Genomic DNA, 18316 nt, shown 5'->3' on the forward strand with positions numbered 1-18316 from the left:
GATAAATAAGCATTTATTAAACACATACTGCATAAGCAATACTAAAGGCTATTTAAAAGAAGAAAATTACTTATAATCCAGTTGGTCAGACAACATTAACACATAAGAAATAATTAGGGGACATATTATTCCCTGGTAGAAATAGTAAAGATATTTTATGCACAAATGCCAGAAAATGGAAAACAAAGTTCAGGAGTATGACAATTACCTGTTTAGAATAAGTATGGTTTTATTTAAAGCTTCAAATACAAAAGTCACTATTTCAGACTCGTTCAAGTACATTTTTTCAGAAGCTATAGTGAAAAGAGGAATTTACATTTCAAGTCACTAAAATGGAAAAGTTAATTCTTGGATAGGTTATCTGGATTCTATTCAGACAATTCTCCCCATATCCATTAAATTATGATTTAAAAAACATAGGCCCTCCATAGATAAAAAAATCAGTGTTGCCTAATGTTTAATTTACCTTGCAACCATTGATCCAAAGCATTATCAATAGTACACTTCATCACAGGAAGGAATTCAGAGTTCATAAAGAGTCCTCGACTAGGAGTTTTCTGCATTCTCTCCTGGTGGCTTCTGGAACTAAAGAATTCTAATACCAACTTTATTTGCCAAAGTTCAAAAGTCTCAGACATTTCTCTTCTCTCTAGTCTTCTGACAGCCTTGAAGAAAAAAGGGAAAATATAAAAAATGATGTTTCATCTAGGGTAGGATACCCAATTTTTATGAGTAAATGAAGTCAGTATATATAAGTTCATTATGACAGATTTTAATAACTTGGGTGCATTAAAGAAGCTTCTATTTCCACACATCTCCAAGTGAGGTCATTTTCCTCCCCACTTTTGAGTGACTTTTACTCTACAGATATGCCTATTAGTCAGCCAATAAACATTTATTACGTGCCTACTATAAGCCAGGTACTGTGCTACTACGATTCTGTCCATTTCTGTCTTGGTGATTAAGATCCAAGATCTCCTTAATTTGGGGGTTAAGAAGAACCTCCATCACGCTTTAATCAGCCTTGGATAATACAGGTTGTAAAAACCCTGGTGTGTAGAAAAGGTACCAAATTCCTAGCTTAACAACCCTATCACTCTTGAGTCTACAGCAGAGCAGAATGCTCGGTCCTTGAGGGCAGCCTCTTTTTTTGGCTTTGTGTCCCCAGGACCCAGCACAGGCTGTAATATATGAGATGCCCCTTGTAAATATTTGTGAATTTTGATTAACTCTCATAATGAATACGTCTGACCAGGCTTGAAGGGAAGAGAAATGGGCAGAATCTGAGAGGAAAAAGCTGAACAAAACCATAACAATTCAAAGACCACAGTGAGATATTTGTTAGTCATTCGTATGTGCAAAGCAAGGAAAAAGTCCCTCCTCTTAAAAAGTTTGTTCTACTATACTTACATGGATAAGTAAATAATTTGAGGAAGAAAAGAATACCAATGGGAGGGGAAAGAAGAGTTTTCCCAAAGGTGGTAGTAGGGACTACTAGGTGGCTTAGTGGATTGAGAACCAGATGTAGAGACCAGAGTCCCTGAGTTCAAATCTGCTCTCAGATACTTCCTAGTTGTGTGACCCTGGACAAGTCATTTGACCCCCATTGCCTAGCCTTTACTGCTCTTCTGCCCTGGAACCTATATATAGTATTGATTCTAAGACAGAAGTAAGGGTTTAAAAAAAAGAGGGTAGTAGCTTCTGAGCTAAACTTTAAATTAAGGGAAACAAAGAATTCTGAGGAGGCAGAGCTGGGAAGAGAGTGTATTCTAGGCATTCAAGACAGTCTGTGTAGAGACACAAAGGAGGTAGGAGAGGAAACGCTGAGTTCTACAAATAATGAATATGCCAGATTGGCAAGGAAAAAAACAGGAAAGGGAAATAATGTGAAATATTGGGAAAGTAGGTCAGAAACACACTGTGGGAGCCTTAATATCAGGCTAAAAAGTGAGGAAGAAAAAGCAGCAAAGAGGAACCATCTCTGGGGTCTTCTAGTTTTCAATAATCTGCTCAATAGTCACTATGTTGTCAGAAAGTAGGGAAGAGAAACCATTCTGAAGAAGCTAGATCACGGATACCTGGAGGCAGTGAGGCAGTGCAGTAGAAAGCGGGCTAGGTCTGGAGTCAGGGAGACCTGATTTCAAATCCTGCCTCAAACACGTACTAGCTGTGTGATCCTATTTATTATGTAAGTTATTTAACCTGTATGCCTCAGTTTCTTCATCTGTAAAATGAAAATAATAAAAGCACCTACCCTCCCAGGGTCGCTGTGAGGACCAAAATCAGATATTTAGAAACTGTTTAGCACAGTGCCTGGCATAGAGTAGGGACACATTAATGTTAGCAGTTATCATCATTACTATTCTAAAATGAAGATCTTACCTCCCTTTATTTCTTTGAAAAGGGGAAAGAGGTGAGTGCATCAGTGTGAAACACTGCACATAATATTAAGACTTTTTGGAAATCTTAGAGGCAGATAGGTGGCTTAGTACCGGACCTAAAGTCTAGAAGATCTGATATAAAATCCAACCTTAAATCCTAAAGAGGTCATTTAATTACTATCTGCTTCAGTTTCCTCATCTACAAAATAGAAAAGATAACAGCTCCTATCTTACAGGGTTATTGTGAGGAACAAATGAGTTATCATATATGAAGTGCTTTGTAAACCTTAAATTGCCACATAAATGCTAGTTATTATTATTCTTTTTTTATTCTTTATTTTCAAAATACAGTTTTCTGGAAGGCAGAGCAGAACAGTGGTAAAGAGAAGTGACAAAAACATAAGATATTAATAAAATATTATTTTTGAAAATAGAGGTCTTATGAAGAAAGTTGATTTGTTTACAAAGGCCTTCCAATATCCCCCCCTTTTTGATGGCAGAAATTTTACCATTAAAGATTAATTTATTGGTTTGTTTTGTTCTCTATAAAAATTCAAATAATTTGGATAGGAAAACAATTAAATTTCAGCAGTCTTTTTAACTTTGTGTGAATGAATTTATCTGATTAGTCCTTAGGAGATTTTGAGAGGGGAGAAGATGATGCATCCAGAAATCTGACAGGAAGAGGAATAAAAAGGGGAGACCAGAAATGATGAAGGCACACTTTGCCTACTTCCTAAAATTACGTAAGCCAAGGCCTTAATGACATTATCATCACCATTCTAAATGTGTAAAGATGATTCTTTTTTAAAAAACTGCTCAAAGAATAATTGATGGCTACACATATTTTAAAGATATCTAAAAAGAATATAGAAATCAACAAGGTAAGGATAATAAATTTCACTGGCAAGAAACACAAAACCAACTCAAAACATTCTTTCCCCAAACCCCACTCTTCATTAAGTTCATTCATTAAGTACCTGATCTATTGCTATGTATGCAGGCAGCATCTCTGGATTTTCCTGAGTAACGCATTCATAGAGTATTGAAGAAAAGAGATCAAGAATTTCCTGTTTCTGGAAGAGAAAAATTGCACACAGTATGTACAGAATACAGATATATTCTTAACTCATTAAGTTTTTCTTTATTAAGTATTAATAGTCTTAAACTCATTAAGTATTAAGTAAATATATCATTAAGTATAATGCTGTGCATAGTATTATGTTAGATACCATAAGGAAAACAAGACTGTCTCCTTTCTTAATTAATTGTCTGATGGTCTACTTGAGAAGAAAGACACAAAACATAAATGACAATCAAAGATAATTTGGATTAATCTAATATTTCAAAGAGCTGTGACTGGATATGTGTTTTGTCCCCAAACGGGACAAATTCTCTGAGGGCTGGTGTGGCCAAAAGGCAACAAATATACCATCAACCTATTGCTAATTCAGTGATGAGGCCCTCCAAATTTAGAAAGGACCTTAAATGTCAGACATAAGCTTTTCCATTTTATAAAGGTCTGTCAGAGCATGGTACTCTGCTAACAAAACCTTTAAAGTTCCAGTCACTTCCACACCACAAAGAGGTGTCAATTAATTGGATTAAGCTGCAAAAATAAGTCGCACAGACAAAGTGTTACAGGAATTTGGAAATGAGAAATATCAACAAGGGCTGGAATGACCAGGCAAGATAACATGAAGATAAGACTTGAAAGGATGCTAAGAAGTATTTTAGACATAATGGAGAAGATAAGTCTTTGAAAGGGTAGAAGGAGAGGTGGAGGGGGAAGCTGGGTAGCTCAGTGGATTGAGAGCTAGGCCTAGAGACTGGAGGTCCTAGGTTCAAATCTGGCCTCAGACACTTCCCAGCTGTGTGACCCTGGGCAAGTCACTTGACCCCCATTGCCTAGTCCTTACCACTCTTCTGCCTTGAAACCAATGCGCAGTATTGACTCCAAGATGGAAGGTAAGGGCTTAAAAAAAAAAAGGAAAGGTGGAGAGAGGGGAAAAAATACAGCATGGGTGGTCTGGAAGAAAGAGTCAAAGCAAAATTACCCAAGTGGAAGGTAAAGGTTTAAAAAAAAAAAAAGGAAAGGTGGAAAGAGGGGGGAATAAATACAGCATGGGTGAAAGTCTGGAAGAAGAAAGAGTCAAAGCAAAATTACCCACAGTGGTGGAAGGGGAAGGGGGTGTGCCACTAATGTTTATCACAGTATTTTGCAAAGAGTTAAATGTCTAATAAATTATTGGTTTACTGATTGGCATTGGTTGAAATCCTTTATACAATTGTTATCAGTGATAATGTTATTTCTGTTGCCCATTAACTATTTTCAATTACTTGTTTAAATAGTTCAGGATTGAGTTGTTTCAAATGCATGTTACATTTTTCCTTATTGAAATTTTTTGCTTCTAATGCTATGGATCCTTAAAAAGGTTAAATAATGTTTCTTATTGTCCAAAAACCAAGAGAAGACACAATGAAAAATATTAGGAATGGTGTTTTAATAAAATATTTACCTGACCCAAGTTCACAGTTGGTTTACAGAAATATTCAGCAAATGACAAAAGTGCTGGATCAGATGTGAAAGCTGAAATAGCTTCAGGCTAAAAGAAAAAAAAATTAAGTCCCAGGAATTTACTTATTGCTAAAACTTAAATACATATAGTTATAATAGTCCTTTTTCTTCCTTAAGCAATATTTCTCTAAAATTCATGTTAGGCACAATTATCAAACTTAGTGGAATTTAATCAAATTCTTTCTAAAAAGTATATGTAAAATTTCTGAACCAAGCAAGTAAGAAATCAGGCTGCAGAACTATTAAAGACTAACCACACATACATTGAATATTAAAAAAAAAAACCCAAAAGACAAAAATCATACCAAAAGAAGTGAGAACTAAAAACAAGTAGAAAGGAGGGGTGTTCAGTTTATGTCTATGACTTCAGTATATGACTTCAGACAGTATATGACTTCAGAGACCATCCAGAAGAACAGTAATGTGTGTCCATTAGGCTTCAAGTCTGATATCTCCAGAACTGAGGAGCACATCTCACCCCCAGACCCCATTTTAAAGTTAAGGAAACTGAGATGCTGGGAGTTTAGGTTACTTGTCCAAGGTCACAAAGGTAGCAAGAGACAAAAGGTAAGGTTTGAATCCAAGTCCCAAGAACTAAGAACTGGTGCTCTTTCCATTGTACCACACTGCCTCCTTTCAATGAAACCCTATAATTTCTTTTTTAAGACTCATGGAGAAGAGACATCCAGAAATATCTTCTAAACTTTACTTTGGACTTGAACATCTTTATCTGCGATTTGTATTGTCAGATAATGTTAGGCATTAGTAAATTTGTCCTTGAGACTGTGCCTGCATTACATATGAGTAATCCAAGTTAAACTTCCCCCAATAAGTCCTTTGTCCTAAGTGCTTCTCACCTAAGTTAAGGAACAATTCCCTTGATTCTATTCTCACCAATAAGGAAAATAATAAAATTTATTAAACATCAGGTACAGTAAGGACTAAGACATCAGTATTAGATGATTCTTGCACAGTGAATAGAGGAGTCAGGATTGGAGTCAGGAAAACCTAGGTTCAAATTCTACTGCAGTCACCTACTAACTGAGTGATCCCTGGGCAAATCACTTAACTATTCTAAGCCTCTGTTTCTTCAACTGTAAAATAAGGACAGTAATAGCACCCACATCACAGCATTTTGAGGATCAAGTGAAATAACATCTGCCGTGCTCTGTATACCTTTAAAACATTCTACAAATGCTAGTTAGTATTATTTTCATTGTCATCAACCACACTGCTAATGCAGTTTTAGAAACCATTAAGAAATTTCAGTTCATCTTTTTAAAAGTTGAATGCTTGCTACTTTGAGGAACAAAGAACCAGCCAATCTTCTTAATGCTCATTTGCTTATGGCAACTAATTTTGGAAATTTTATGACTTCATTTCAAAAGTTGTGTTAACTTTATACATTTATTCCCAATGTCAGGAACTTAAAGGTTAAATTAGGTTTGAGTGTGTTTGCTTTAAGGTAGATTATTCATTTTTTATAACTTCCAAACAATTTTATATTAATTTCAAGTGTACAAATGTATTAGGAAAAGGAAAGGTCTGAATTTTTTGTGACTTTCATTCCCAAAGCAACAAAATCTGAACAAATGAAAGGACAAAAGTAGAAAGTAGCAGACAGTACTAACAAAGACTAGCCTTGCCCAGTATACTGAGACTAGGTGATGGGATAAACTAAATTCCTAAAAAGTAGTCACTTTGGGGGTAATGTTATTAACATATAATGCCACGATACCTGCTGCTAAAAGGTAAACCTTAATAAGAAAATTGACAGGTTTGCATGGAATTGTATCCTGGGTGTCCCACAAACACCAAGGCCCTATCTGACAAATCAGTCTTTCACTTCAAAGTTATTTTGAGGCTTGGCAGTAGACCCAAGCAAAAGCCACTAAGGAAAAAGCAGCAGAAGAGCTGAAGACCAGCAGAAACTATGGCTGTGGCTCTTCTTTCTTCCCTTTTTGCTTATCAATATTACCTTGAAAGCCCGGGCTTCAGAATTCCTGTGAGTGACTGTTTGAGCTAACAAACTTTGCCAGCCCATTGGATCTTCCTTGTAGGAGAGCTGCCCAGCCCTGAGTTTCACATATAAAACCCCATCTTTGGAAAGGATTGATCTGAAAGAAAACAAGACAGAATTCAGTCTACACTGTTATTGTTAATTGTTGGTAGTAAAATAGCATACTCTTTGTGATACAATGCCCTCATGCTTGCAGAGCCTGAGGTAATTCCTTGGAAGAAACAAGACAACTAGATAAGAATAATGTTGCTTCTTCTTTGTATTACTTTTTTATCTGGATTTTGGGGGAGGGAAGAACATTGTGAGATGTGTATGTGTATATTATGTATCGATGTGCACGTATGTCAATCTATAGACAGTAAAACACTACATGAATGCCAGTAGAATAGAAGAACCTCCAAGTCAATGACTGTTCTCATTTGTAGACACCCAAAATCTAGTACAGTGCTATAAATACACAATGTACTCAAAGTTTATAGAACTGAATTACCATACAATTATATAATCAGTGCTGAAAAGCCCTGCAGGTCACTTAGTCCAACCTACTATCCTAATTAGATACTTTTTAAAATACTTCCCACCCTTGTCATCCCCTACCTCCAAGTCCTCTATGTCCCTGACATGTGCTCTAATTAAATCACACTTCCAGTGACAATGATTTTTATAATGTATTCTAATCCAATTTTGGACAGATCCAACTGTTAGGATGTTCTAATATTGAATTGACATCTGCCTCCTATTGTGTCCTTGAAGTATCAAGGATAAATCTCTTTTTCCATATCTCAAATTTGCCACCAACAGACACAATTCTACCTTTGCCCCAATGAAAGTAAATTCAAGTTTCTAAATAAATCTAAAGTAGACATATATGATTGTAGAGTCCTAAAACTTAAAAACTTTTTTTTCTAATGTGTATGAAAGAAAATGACCCAAAAGTCTGCAAAATATTTCATTCTTAAAAACATAACATACAATAATCTAATTATGAATTTGTTTAAATAAATACCTCCTTATTATCTGAATATCTTTTCCTAATCTCCACAAAAAGAGTACAACACAAATTTCAATGTACTCACTTCAAGTGGTGTATCCCTTTACTTAAGTCTATAAGCAATTCCCAGTATCGTGGGCCTCTCACTTTAATCTGTCAAGATAAACATAAATACAAGTAAACTATTATGCATATTATTTGAAGTAAAAAAAAAATTCAAATTATTTGGAGGAAATAAGACTAATAAAAATTGAAATGTATATCTCCATTAACTAAGTGACTTTATTTTTAAGTACCATGGGATATAATTAAATACATGGGATATAATTTTCCCTATTGCTGGGTTGGCTTGCTTCAAATTTGTCCCTACTCCAATTCATTGACCATTCAACTACTAAAGTGAATTTCCTAAAACACAAGTCTGATCATGTCAACCCCCTCACCCCTACCCTACGTCACCACCATCCCACTCAATAAATTCCAGTGGCTTTTCATTGCTCCCAGGATGAAATATAAAACCCTTCATCTGGCATTCAAAGCCCATCATAATCTGGCCTCTTCCTGCTTTTCCAATCTTCTCACACTTTGCTGACCAACACATACGCTTCAATCCAGTGACAAAGGCCTCCTAACTATTCCAAAAACAAGACACTCATCTCTTGGCCCTGAGCATTTTCTCCGGTTACTCCCACACGTGAAATATTCTCCCTCCTCTGCTCTCTAATCCCAATTCATGCAAGTACTGTGCCTTTTTTAATTATATCCTAATCTTATATATGGCTTGATTTGTATATTAATGCTTGCATGTTGTCTTTCTCATCAAATTGTAAGCTCCTTGAGTTTTTGCTTCTTTCATATCCCTAAGCATTTGGCACAGTGCACATAGTAGATGCTTTAAAAAATGTTTACTGATGGACTATTATTCAAAATCTCCAGGAAAAGAAATGGTATAACTTTATACCATGATCTGTTTGTCATTTAAAAATTGGTGGATCTTGAAATATTAGTAGGCTATCATCATCTTCCACAATGCAGGAAGGAGCAGAAAAGGGGACCAATTTTACTAATTTTCACAGACAATGTTGTTCAGATTAACTTCATTAAGTATGCAAATATTCACTAATAAAAGTACTCAAATCTTGTCCCAATTTACCTGTTTTAAAAGGTGAAGCTCAGGAAGAAGAGTAGGTGCCATTAGTTCTTCTGTTGTTTCTTCATACCACTGAGTGCCCTTCATATCATCAAAAAAAAAAAACCCAAAAAAACAAAACAAAAAAAACCCAAAATAAGAACTTAGCATAGAATTTTAAAAAGGTTCAATTTCCCACTAATTCTGTCATTAAATGTCCTGTTTAAAAATAATGGCCAAAACTGACCCTGCCCTGAAACTTAAAATGTATATAATATGAACAAAGGGCATCTTGATTTGTAATCTATTTGTGCATATTAGTCATTGATCCCAGAACAAGATTCCCAAGGTTCCTTGTGCTCTCAAGCACCATGTTGAACAATTAGGAAGGATACAAAGTTCAATTGCTCTTATGTTACATTTCTCTTAGTCATGAAATATGACACTTTCAATCAAGAAAGCATAAGTAAAAAAATAGTGTGAAAGAACCTACAAATCTCAGATGACACTTTGATTTTTACACAAATACAAAAAAGGATCAAAAGACAGCTTGATCAGGTTCACCAACTAGAATCTATGCTGTATAAGAGACTTCAGAATTTATAGGAACCATCTGCCTTTATTCTTAGGAGTTAGACATGAAAGAAACCTTAGGATTCTAATCTTATCTAATCCAACTCCCTCAATTTACAGAGGAGGAAACTAAGGCCCCCAAAGCAAAGAAACCTATTCAAGGTCACAGAGTTAGAAAGAACCAAAACTGTTGTTCAAACCAAAGTCCTCTAACTAGAGTCACTCTCTCTATTATGCTATGCTGCTTGTATAATTATAGCTAGTTAATTTTTTAATTTTTTCAAAGACATTATCTTAGATGTACATTCAAGAATGATGGCAGCACATATGAGTGGGAATAAACTAAGGCATGAATTGAGTGTGTACAGGATGGAGAAGAAATAGAAGAATTGGGAGAAAAAAAATTACCTTGTAAGTAACCTCTAATAAAGCATAGCAAGGAGTATTTGTATCCACATCAACAGGTACAAGAAGTCTTGGTTCTGCTGCCAAAACATACAAGTGTCGAAGAGCCTGGAGATGATACCTATTGACAGAAATAGGTATGTGGTTAGAAAAATCATAGTCTATAAAATTTACATTTGTCTGCAAGAAGCAAAATGAGAAAAATATTATCAAACCTTCATTCAGCCATCTGTAATCTGTATCTGTAATTAGTGTTTCATCTGAATACTTTTGAAGGGAATAGAACAATACTATGGAGAGATCCCATGCAAGCCTTTATTCTGCCAACGTTTATCAACTCGCTTCTCTTCCTGGAAACAAATGCTGTAATCAAGGAGTAGATTTCCACATCCTTGCTTTAACTGAAACTTAGTTGTCTGAATCCTTATTGTGAATTAAATAAAGTTCAAACTCCTCTACTTAGAATTTAAGCTCCCCTACCATCCCACCTTTGATCATATTCTTGTCCATTTCCTTGCACATACTCTACTATCAGCCAAACTCACCTTCTTATTGTTCTTAAAGTGTTTTTCCATCTCGTGTCTCTGGATCTTTATATTGGCTCTCTGGCTTCCTCTGCAAGAGCCAGCTTATCATCCAATGATAGCTAGCCTCCTTTCACAGGTGAAGTTCTAAACATAAACTGGTATGCAGCACTCCTGGCTCTCCTATTAGTCTCTTTGCAATTTGATTTCAAACCTTATTCAACCAAAACTGCTCTCTCCAAAGTTGCCAGTGATCTCTTAATTGCCAGCTTTAATGGTCTTATCTCAATCTTCATTTTTTCCTGTATCTGAGGCACATGATGTTGCTGATCACCAGCCTCCTCCTAGATACTCTCAACTGTTTAGGTTTTCATGGCACTGAAGCTCCTGGGGTTCACTCCCTACACATCTGACCACACTTCCTCTGCTGGATCTACATCCAGATCCCACCCAATCATTACTAGGTCAGAGGGTACTCTCTCCTCAATCTACACTCTCACTTAGGCATCTATTAACTCTCATAGGTTAAATTATGTCCTTGCAGATGCCTCTCAGACCTATCTAACTTCCCCATGCTCCATCCCGAGCTATTGTCCTAAATCATTAACTGATTATTAGACATTCCAAACTAGGTTTCACAGATATATGAATATCAAAGTGCCTAAAACAGCTCATTTCCCTGCCTCAAACACATTCCTCTTCTTCTAAACTTTCCTATTACTAGTAAGGAAACCACAACCCTCCAAGTCATACAAGTGCCTCCTTGACTCCATCTTCTCTCAAAGATCTATTTTCAATCAGTAAGTAGCCTAATTGAAACACTTTAACCTCCAAAACATCACTCAAATGCATGCCTTTTCTTCCATCCACACAACTACTGTTCTAATTCTGTGCTGCATTATTATATGACTAGATTACTGCAATAGCATCCTAATTATCTCTCTGACTCAAGTCTCTCCTTTCTAATTCATCCTCCACCCATATGCCTTACTGATTTTCCTAAAGCATACATCACACTTTCTTACTCAATAAACTTAACATCTAAAGCTCTTTAAAACCTAGCCCTTCCTTTTCTTTCTGGTCTTACTAAATATATTATTTCCCCCACGTATTTTCCTGATCAGTTAAACTGGACTTCTCACTATTCCTCTTCATAGTACTCCATCTTAACTTTATACCTTTGCACTGTCTGCCTCTCAGAATTCTTCAAAAGTTTCCTTCAAAAGTCAGCCCAAGAATTTTCTACATGAGGCCTTTCCTGATCCCCCACTACAACAAGTGCCTTCCTTCCTTCCCTCCAAAACTACCTTGGATCTACTTTGTAAATATTTTATATGTACTTAGAAATACACTTTTTTCTCCCCTGGTTGAATGCAATCAACTTATGGTAAACACTATTTTCTTTCTTGTATTTGTATCCCCAGATTCGACTATGGCATTTGGAGAAATGAAAATATCTAATAAATGCTTATTGACTGATTTTTTTCCCCGATGTTCTATCACTGACACAATCAGCTAATTAAAGGTCAAAAGTAACACTAGAAAAAAAGGATAAAGATGAGAAAATAAAATTTAAAATTGAGAAAATAAATTTAAAATTGAAAAGAATAAAAGTTAATTAAATGAAATAGAATTTCTCTACTTTAGCTTCATCATAAGGTATTAAAGAATGTGTAAATGGAAATAATTATTTATTTCTCATTAAAAGTCCTACACAAAGGTAAATGAATAAGTATCTTATGAGAGGTTTACTTTTTGAAACTTTGAAAGACTTAAGAAGTCTGATTAATGAAATGACCAATGAAAATCCCAGAGGGTTGTTGATAAAATAGACAATCTCCTCCTGAAAGGTGAGAGATTCAAAATGAAGACTATGGCATATATTTTTGGACATGGCCAATGCAGAAAATTTGCTTTGCTTGGCTATACATATTTGTCATAAAGGATTTGATTTTTTCTTTTTCAATTATGAGAGGAAGCAAGCAAGAAAGAAAACATGCTTATTAATTGAAGAACAATAAAAATTTTAAAAGGTTTACTGTTGACTATGGTCATACTACAAAATTAACTTTGCTATTTATTTCAGCCATTAGTCATTTTTTTATTTAACTGCAACATTTTTGTTTTCCATCTTCATTTATACTGAAAATGGCCATGTGGGTATAGTTTGGTTTCTCCAACAATGCAACTCAGCCATTAGACAAAAAATCACATATTAAGTATACTAACAGTTAAATAAATGTACACTTAAGGCATGTGATAACAAATGTACATTGTCTAAAAATTGTGCAAACTTTAACACTTGTCCTTTCCTACTGCTCTCCCAAAAATACTGGCATGTAAGGAGCCTGTACAAGATATAGTTTCATGGGACACCATAACCAATACTGTTACCCCCTAATAACTAATATCATAGTAAAGAGCTCTTCCATATTTAGCCATATTTCTTTGAGAGCAAAGTCTGTTATCTGTTGTAGTCTGTTGTCAAATGATAACCAAAATCTTTCCAAATTGGTAGAATTTCCAAAAGTAGAATATGCCACCATTAGAGTCCAGCCTATCACTAGCACACAAGAAAGCATTGGAGTAAGCCACTTGTGGACCAAACTGAAATTAAATGAAGACACATATAAAGTCCTACTTTTTTTACTATTTTAAAAAATCAACTGAATAGATATGGAATGAGAAGGCATGAATAAACACCTTTTGTGACTTAACATACATAGCTTTATGAGAATTTGTCTAAACCTAGATACACTTCATTGGCTTAAACAGCTAGAAAAGCATAAACTAAAAGAACAATTACTAAAAGAAGGGAAAAGGAAAAAAAATCTCCCTATACCCATGAAAGAAATTTCCAAAGAAAAAACTCAGCAGACTAAGGAAATAAGAAAGCAAAAATTAAATTTAAAAAATCCTACTTCATAATATAAGAAGAAAACACCATAGAATAAGAATGCCAAGAGAAAATTTCACTAATAGAAGATAATTATTCAGTTACCACAAGTAGAAATACCAGAAAGTAGAACAAACTAATCACAAGAACTTAGATCTCTTAAGTGGTTGGAAAGCCTACTGAAAAAAGTTAAAGTAAGAGGTAAGGAATTAAATGAGAACTCTTAATGAGAAATTCAAGATGATCTATAGCAGAAACTGAAAAATTTTATCAAAGCAGAAAACCCTGGAAAAGGAATTGAGAAAGAATTCAAAGATTCAATGATACAAGAATTAAATGTAAAAATCACTAGCTTCCTAGAAAAGTACAATGAAACAAAGCATATCAATATTTCAGAAAAATATAAGACCAAAATATATCTAGATATATTAGAAACAGGGAACACAAATCAGATCAATGAAAATACACAAGTACATAACCCATACAGGAACACCAAGATTAACTACCCAAGAAATTATTTTGAAACTCCTGAACTTCAAGCACATAAAGTAAATATTTCAAATGCCAGTAAGAGACAAAACAAATTTTAAGGAATTTTATTCAAAATTACTCAGAACACCAGTAATAAAAAAAAATTATAGATTGAAATACATGTGGGAAATGGCATGTACCCAAGAAAAACTTATCCTAAAAAATTACAATCCTATAGGATAAGGAAAAAAAGTCCTTTTAAACAAAATTGATGACTTATAAAAGTATCATGTGTAAGAAAGCCAGAGTTGGGAAAAGTCTTGAAATGTACAAAACCAGACACTTAAGAAAGGTAAAACAAGTTTTAATATTTCAAAAGGGCTATGCAACATTCTGGTGCTTACATAGAATAAGAAAGAGAAAAGACTATTAAATCTGGGGAGTCCACAGCTAATAGCTAACAGTCTAGGCTTGGGTGATTAAAAGGAAAAGCAGAAGAGATAAAGAAAAGTACACAGTATTTCCTGAAACCCAGGCACCACAAATGCTAGTCACTTAAACATATAGAAAGGAGAAGAACAGAAGAGAATCTCACAAATCATAACCTAATCTGGATGCAACAAAGAAAAGTTGAAAAAAAGATTGTGGTGCCTTTATCAGGAGGTAAAGTAGGGTGAGAATGCCTTAAATAAAATAATTTCAAAAGAAGGTAAGAAAAGACCAAGTAATTTTTTTCTTAACAGGAAAATAAAAGGCAAATATGCCTAGGATCATATTGTTCCAAGGAATTCTATAATCAGGTACCAAGTGCTGACTTTTTTTTCCTCTTTCCAAAAAATTGTAACAAAATTTGATGGACAGAAAAATCAAAGAAGTAATATGTGAATGGTATGAAATCACACATAAAATGGAAAATTGCAGCACATTATTTTAGAAAGTAAAAATACCAAATTTTGCCATATTCAATAAACACCCAATGTAAAGATACAGTTAAAAATGAAGAGTTGGAATAAAATGTACTCCTCAACTGAATTAAAAAAAACAACAATCACAATTTCAGGACAACTTTAGAAATAAATATGTTCAAAAGAGATAATAAGCAATGTGGGAAATAATGTTAGGCTTCAAAGCACCATAGAGTACGTGTGTTTTCATCAATATTAAATAATTGGCATAGCATAAAAGTACTTAATAGAAAAACTACTACACAAAGACCCTTAAATGCCAAGTCAATAATTGCAAGTGACATCTCTTTCAGATTTCGATACAAGTAACAGAAAGCTAAACAATCAACAAATTCATTATCTGAACAGAATGCTAATTTTTTGGAAATCATTGTATCAGAATGTTAAGGAAAATAACAAGTTTATGATATTTTTTGATGAATTGATCATGTGTTTGTAAACCTACAGAACAAAGAGATTAATAACAAATTAATGGTTTAAATGAAGTCTACATAATGTTATCTTGAATAATGAGAGTTAAAAACAAAATAGGATGAAGGTGGTATGGAGAGACTGCAAATTAATGTAATAGTGTTGAAGCTGCGAATTGGTTTAATCATTCTAGAAAGTAATTTTCAATTATAGTAAGAAAATGACTAAATGTCCATACCTTTGACTCAGATACCATTTTTAGAAATCTCAAGTTGGTCAAAGACAAAATAAAAAGTCTCATTTGCCAAAATATTTATAGCAGTATTTTTTGTAGTAGCAAAGATGGGAAACAAAGAAGATGCCCACTGACTAAGGAATAGCTAAAGAAATGACAATACACAAATATAGAAGCATATTACTACACTATAAGAAATAAAAAAATGCAGATACAAGGCAATAATTATATATATTGATGTATAGTGAAATAATCAGAATGAGGAAACAACATATATAAACCACAGTAATGTAAATGAAAACAAAAAAAATCCAAACTGAGTATTATGAGATTATCATTATCAAGAAGCTTTACTCAAAAAAAAAAATGAGAACGTACCTCCCTCCCTGTCTCTGCAGAGGAGGAGGAAACTACTAAATGTGGAAGAGTGCATATGTCAGATTTGAATAATGTATTGGTTACTTTGGTGAACTTCAACCCCCTCCCCTTTATTCTTTGTTCTAAAAGATAGATCTCTGAAATGATGAAGTAGGAGGTAAATGTTGAAAAATAAAAGTGACATAAAATAAAAATACTATCAACAAAATTTCATTTAAAAATTACAGAAACCAAAAAATTATAACAATTTGACAATATACCTAAAATTGAGATGCAACTAAAATGGTTCTTGGGGAGAATATTTATATATCTGAACACATATTACTGTAGTCACTGAATATATTCCTTTCTTCATTCTGCTTATATTACTTTGCAGCAGATTACACAAGTTTTCTCATGCTTCTCTAGAGTAATCTAGAGGATATTCATTGTTTCTTATGGCTCAGTTATATTCCAGTACATTTGTGGTATACTAAAATTTGTTCAACCACTCCCCAATTAATGGATATCTATTTTGACTCTAATTCTTTATCACTACAAAAAGTGCTATGCAAAAAACTCTAATACAAGTAAAAAACCATCTTTACCAAAAGACAGATCAAAACAAGTAGAGATACTAATCATTCACGATCAGGGCATGGTAATATAATAATTATAATAATACTACCTAAATTAACTTACTTATTCAGTGATAAATGAATGAAACAAAAGATTATTTCAAAAAGCTAGAAAAATTTTTTAAAAATTTGTTTGGATAAACGAAGATCAAGATTCTCCAGGGAAATAATGAAGAAAATAAAAGTGGGAAGGAAAGGAACTAGCAGTACCAGATCTCAACTATAAAGATGCAATCATCAAAACTATTAAGTACAAGATTAAAAATAGAAATGCCAACCAATGGAAACAGATTAAGTATATTACATCACACAGAAGCAAAAGAACATAGCAACAGTGTTTGATAAACCCAAAGACCGCAGTCACTGAATGTAAGGACTCACCATTTAACAAAAACTGCTGGGAAAACTGGAAAGCAGTCTGGCAGAAATTAGGTTTAGAACAACATCTCACATCACATACCACAATAAGCTCCAAATGGATAAATGACCTAGATATAAAAGGTCACATTACAAATAAATTAGAGGAGCAAGGAAGAAAACACCTTTCACAACTATGGATAGGAGAAGAGTTCATATAAGACAAGGGATAAAAAGGATGACAAAAGATAAACAGATTTGATAATAAAAAAATTGAAGTTTTTGCACAAACATATCAATTAATATTAGAAGCACAGTTAATTTAGAAAAAGTCTTTGCAGAACTTTCTGATATAAACCTCAAGCCCAAGGCAACTGATTCAAATATAAAGAATGATAGTCATTTCCCAACATACAAATCAACAATGGATATAAACAGATCATTCTCAAAGGAAGAGCTCTCAACAATCTATGAAAAAAATGTTTAGAGAAATGCTAAATAAATAAACTCTGAGATTCCATCTCACACCTACCACATTGGGAAAAACAATAACAAAGGAAATGATCATTATTTGAGGGGCTGTGGAAAAATGGTGGAACTGTGAATTGGTTCAGTTATTCTGGAAAACTGTATAGATCAGTGCCTAAAAACTCACTAACCATTCTGACATAGAATGAAACCATTACCAGTCCTTAAACCCAAAGATATCAAAGAAAAGAATAGGGAAATATCCATGAACACAAAATTATTGATAGCAACTTTTTGTTGTAACAAAGAGCCCAAAACAAAAGGAGTATCTATCAATTGAGGAATGAACAAATTGCAGTATATGAATGTAATGGAATTTTGCCATGAGAAATTATAAAAGGGATAGATTCAGAAAAACCTGGAAAGAACTAAACCGATGCAGAAAGAAGAAAAATATTTATACAGTAATGATGAAGAAAAAAACTCAACTGTGATCAATGAAAGATCAATTATGATTATAGAATACCAATGATGCTACCTTCCTACTAAGAAAGAGGGGCAATGATGGTATCTACCTCTTAAGAAAGAGATAATGGAACCAAGGTATGATGTCCTTTCTGGACATGACAAATATATAAAAGTCTTACTGTCAATGTGAGGTTTTTGATATAGGAAGTGCTAGATGAAGAAACTCTACCATTGCAGGATGCCATGTTTTCTACAACTTATGGTATTAAAGAGGTGTCTGTTACATTAGGAGGTTATATGAATGGCCTAAGGTCACAGAGCCAGTATGTTTCAGAGGCGAGACTTGAACCTAGGCATTCCTGCTCCAAGGTCAATTTTCTATCCATTAGGCTATGCTGCACTTTTTCATTAAAGAAATAGAAAACTCAACAAATCCACAAATTAATCAA

The 18316-nt window shown here is 34.0% G+C and overlaps 1 protein-coding gene across 3 annotated transcripts in view; it reads right to left on the minus strand.

Annotated features, from left to right (window-relative positions):
• Positions 1–18316, minus strand: part of ANAPC1 (anaphase promoting complex subunit 1) — a 130116-nt gene that overhangs the window by 10882 nt on the left and 100918 nt on the right. For all 3 annotated transcript variants that reach the window (XM_007476582.3, XM_016425864.2, XM_016425877.2), the window contains 7 exons: positions 10081–10198; positions 9124–9201; positions 8056–8123; positions 6938–7076; positions 4901–4987; positions 3362–3457; positions 467–665 (listed from right to left, as the gene is read on the minus strand). In XM_007476582.3, coding sequence (XP_007476644.2) covers positions 467–665; positions 3362–3457; positions 4901–4987; positions 6938–7076; positions 8056–8123; positions 9124–9201; positions 10081–10198 — 785 coding nt within the window. The remainder of the gene's footprint in view (positions 1–466; positions 666–3361; positions 3458–4900; positions 4988–6937; positions 7077–8055; positions 8124–9123; positions 9202–10080; positions 10199–18316) is intronic.

Source organism: Monodelphis domestica, chromosome 1 (assembly GCF_027887165.1).
Source record: "Monodelphis domestica isolate mMonDom1 chromosome 1, mMonDom1.pri, whole genome shotgun sequence".
NCBI classification, from domain to species: domain Eukaryota; kingdom Metazoa; phylum Chordata; class Mammalia; order Didelphimorphia; family Didelphidae; genus Monodelphis; species Monodelphis domestica.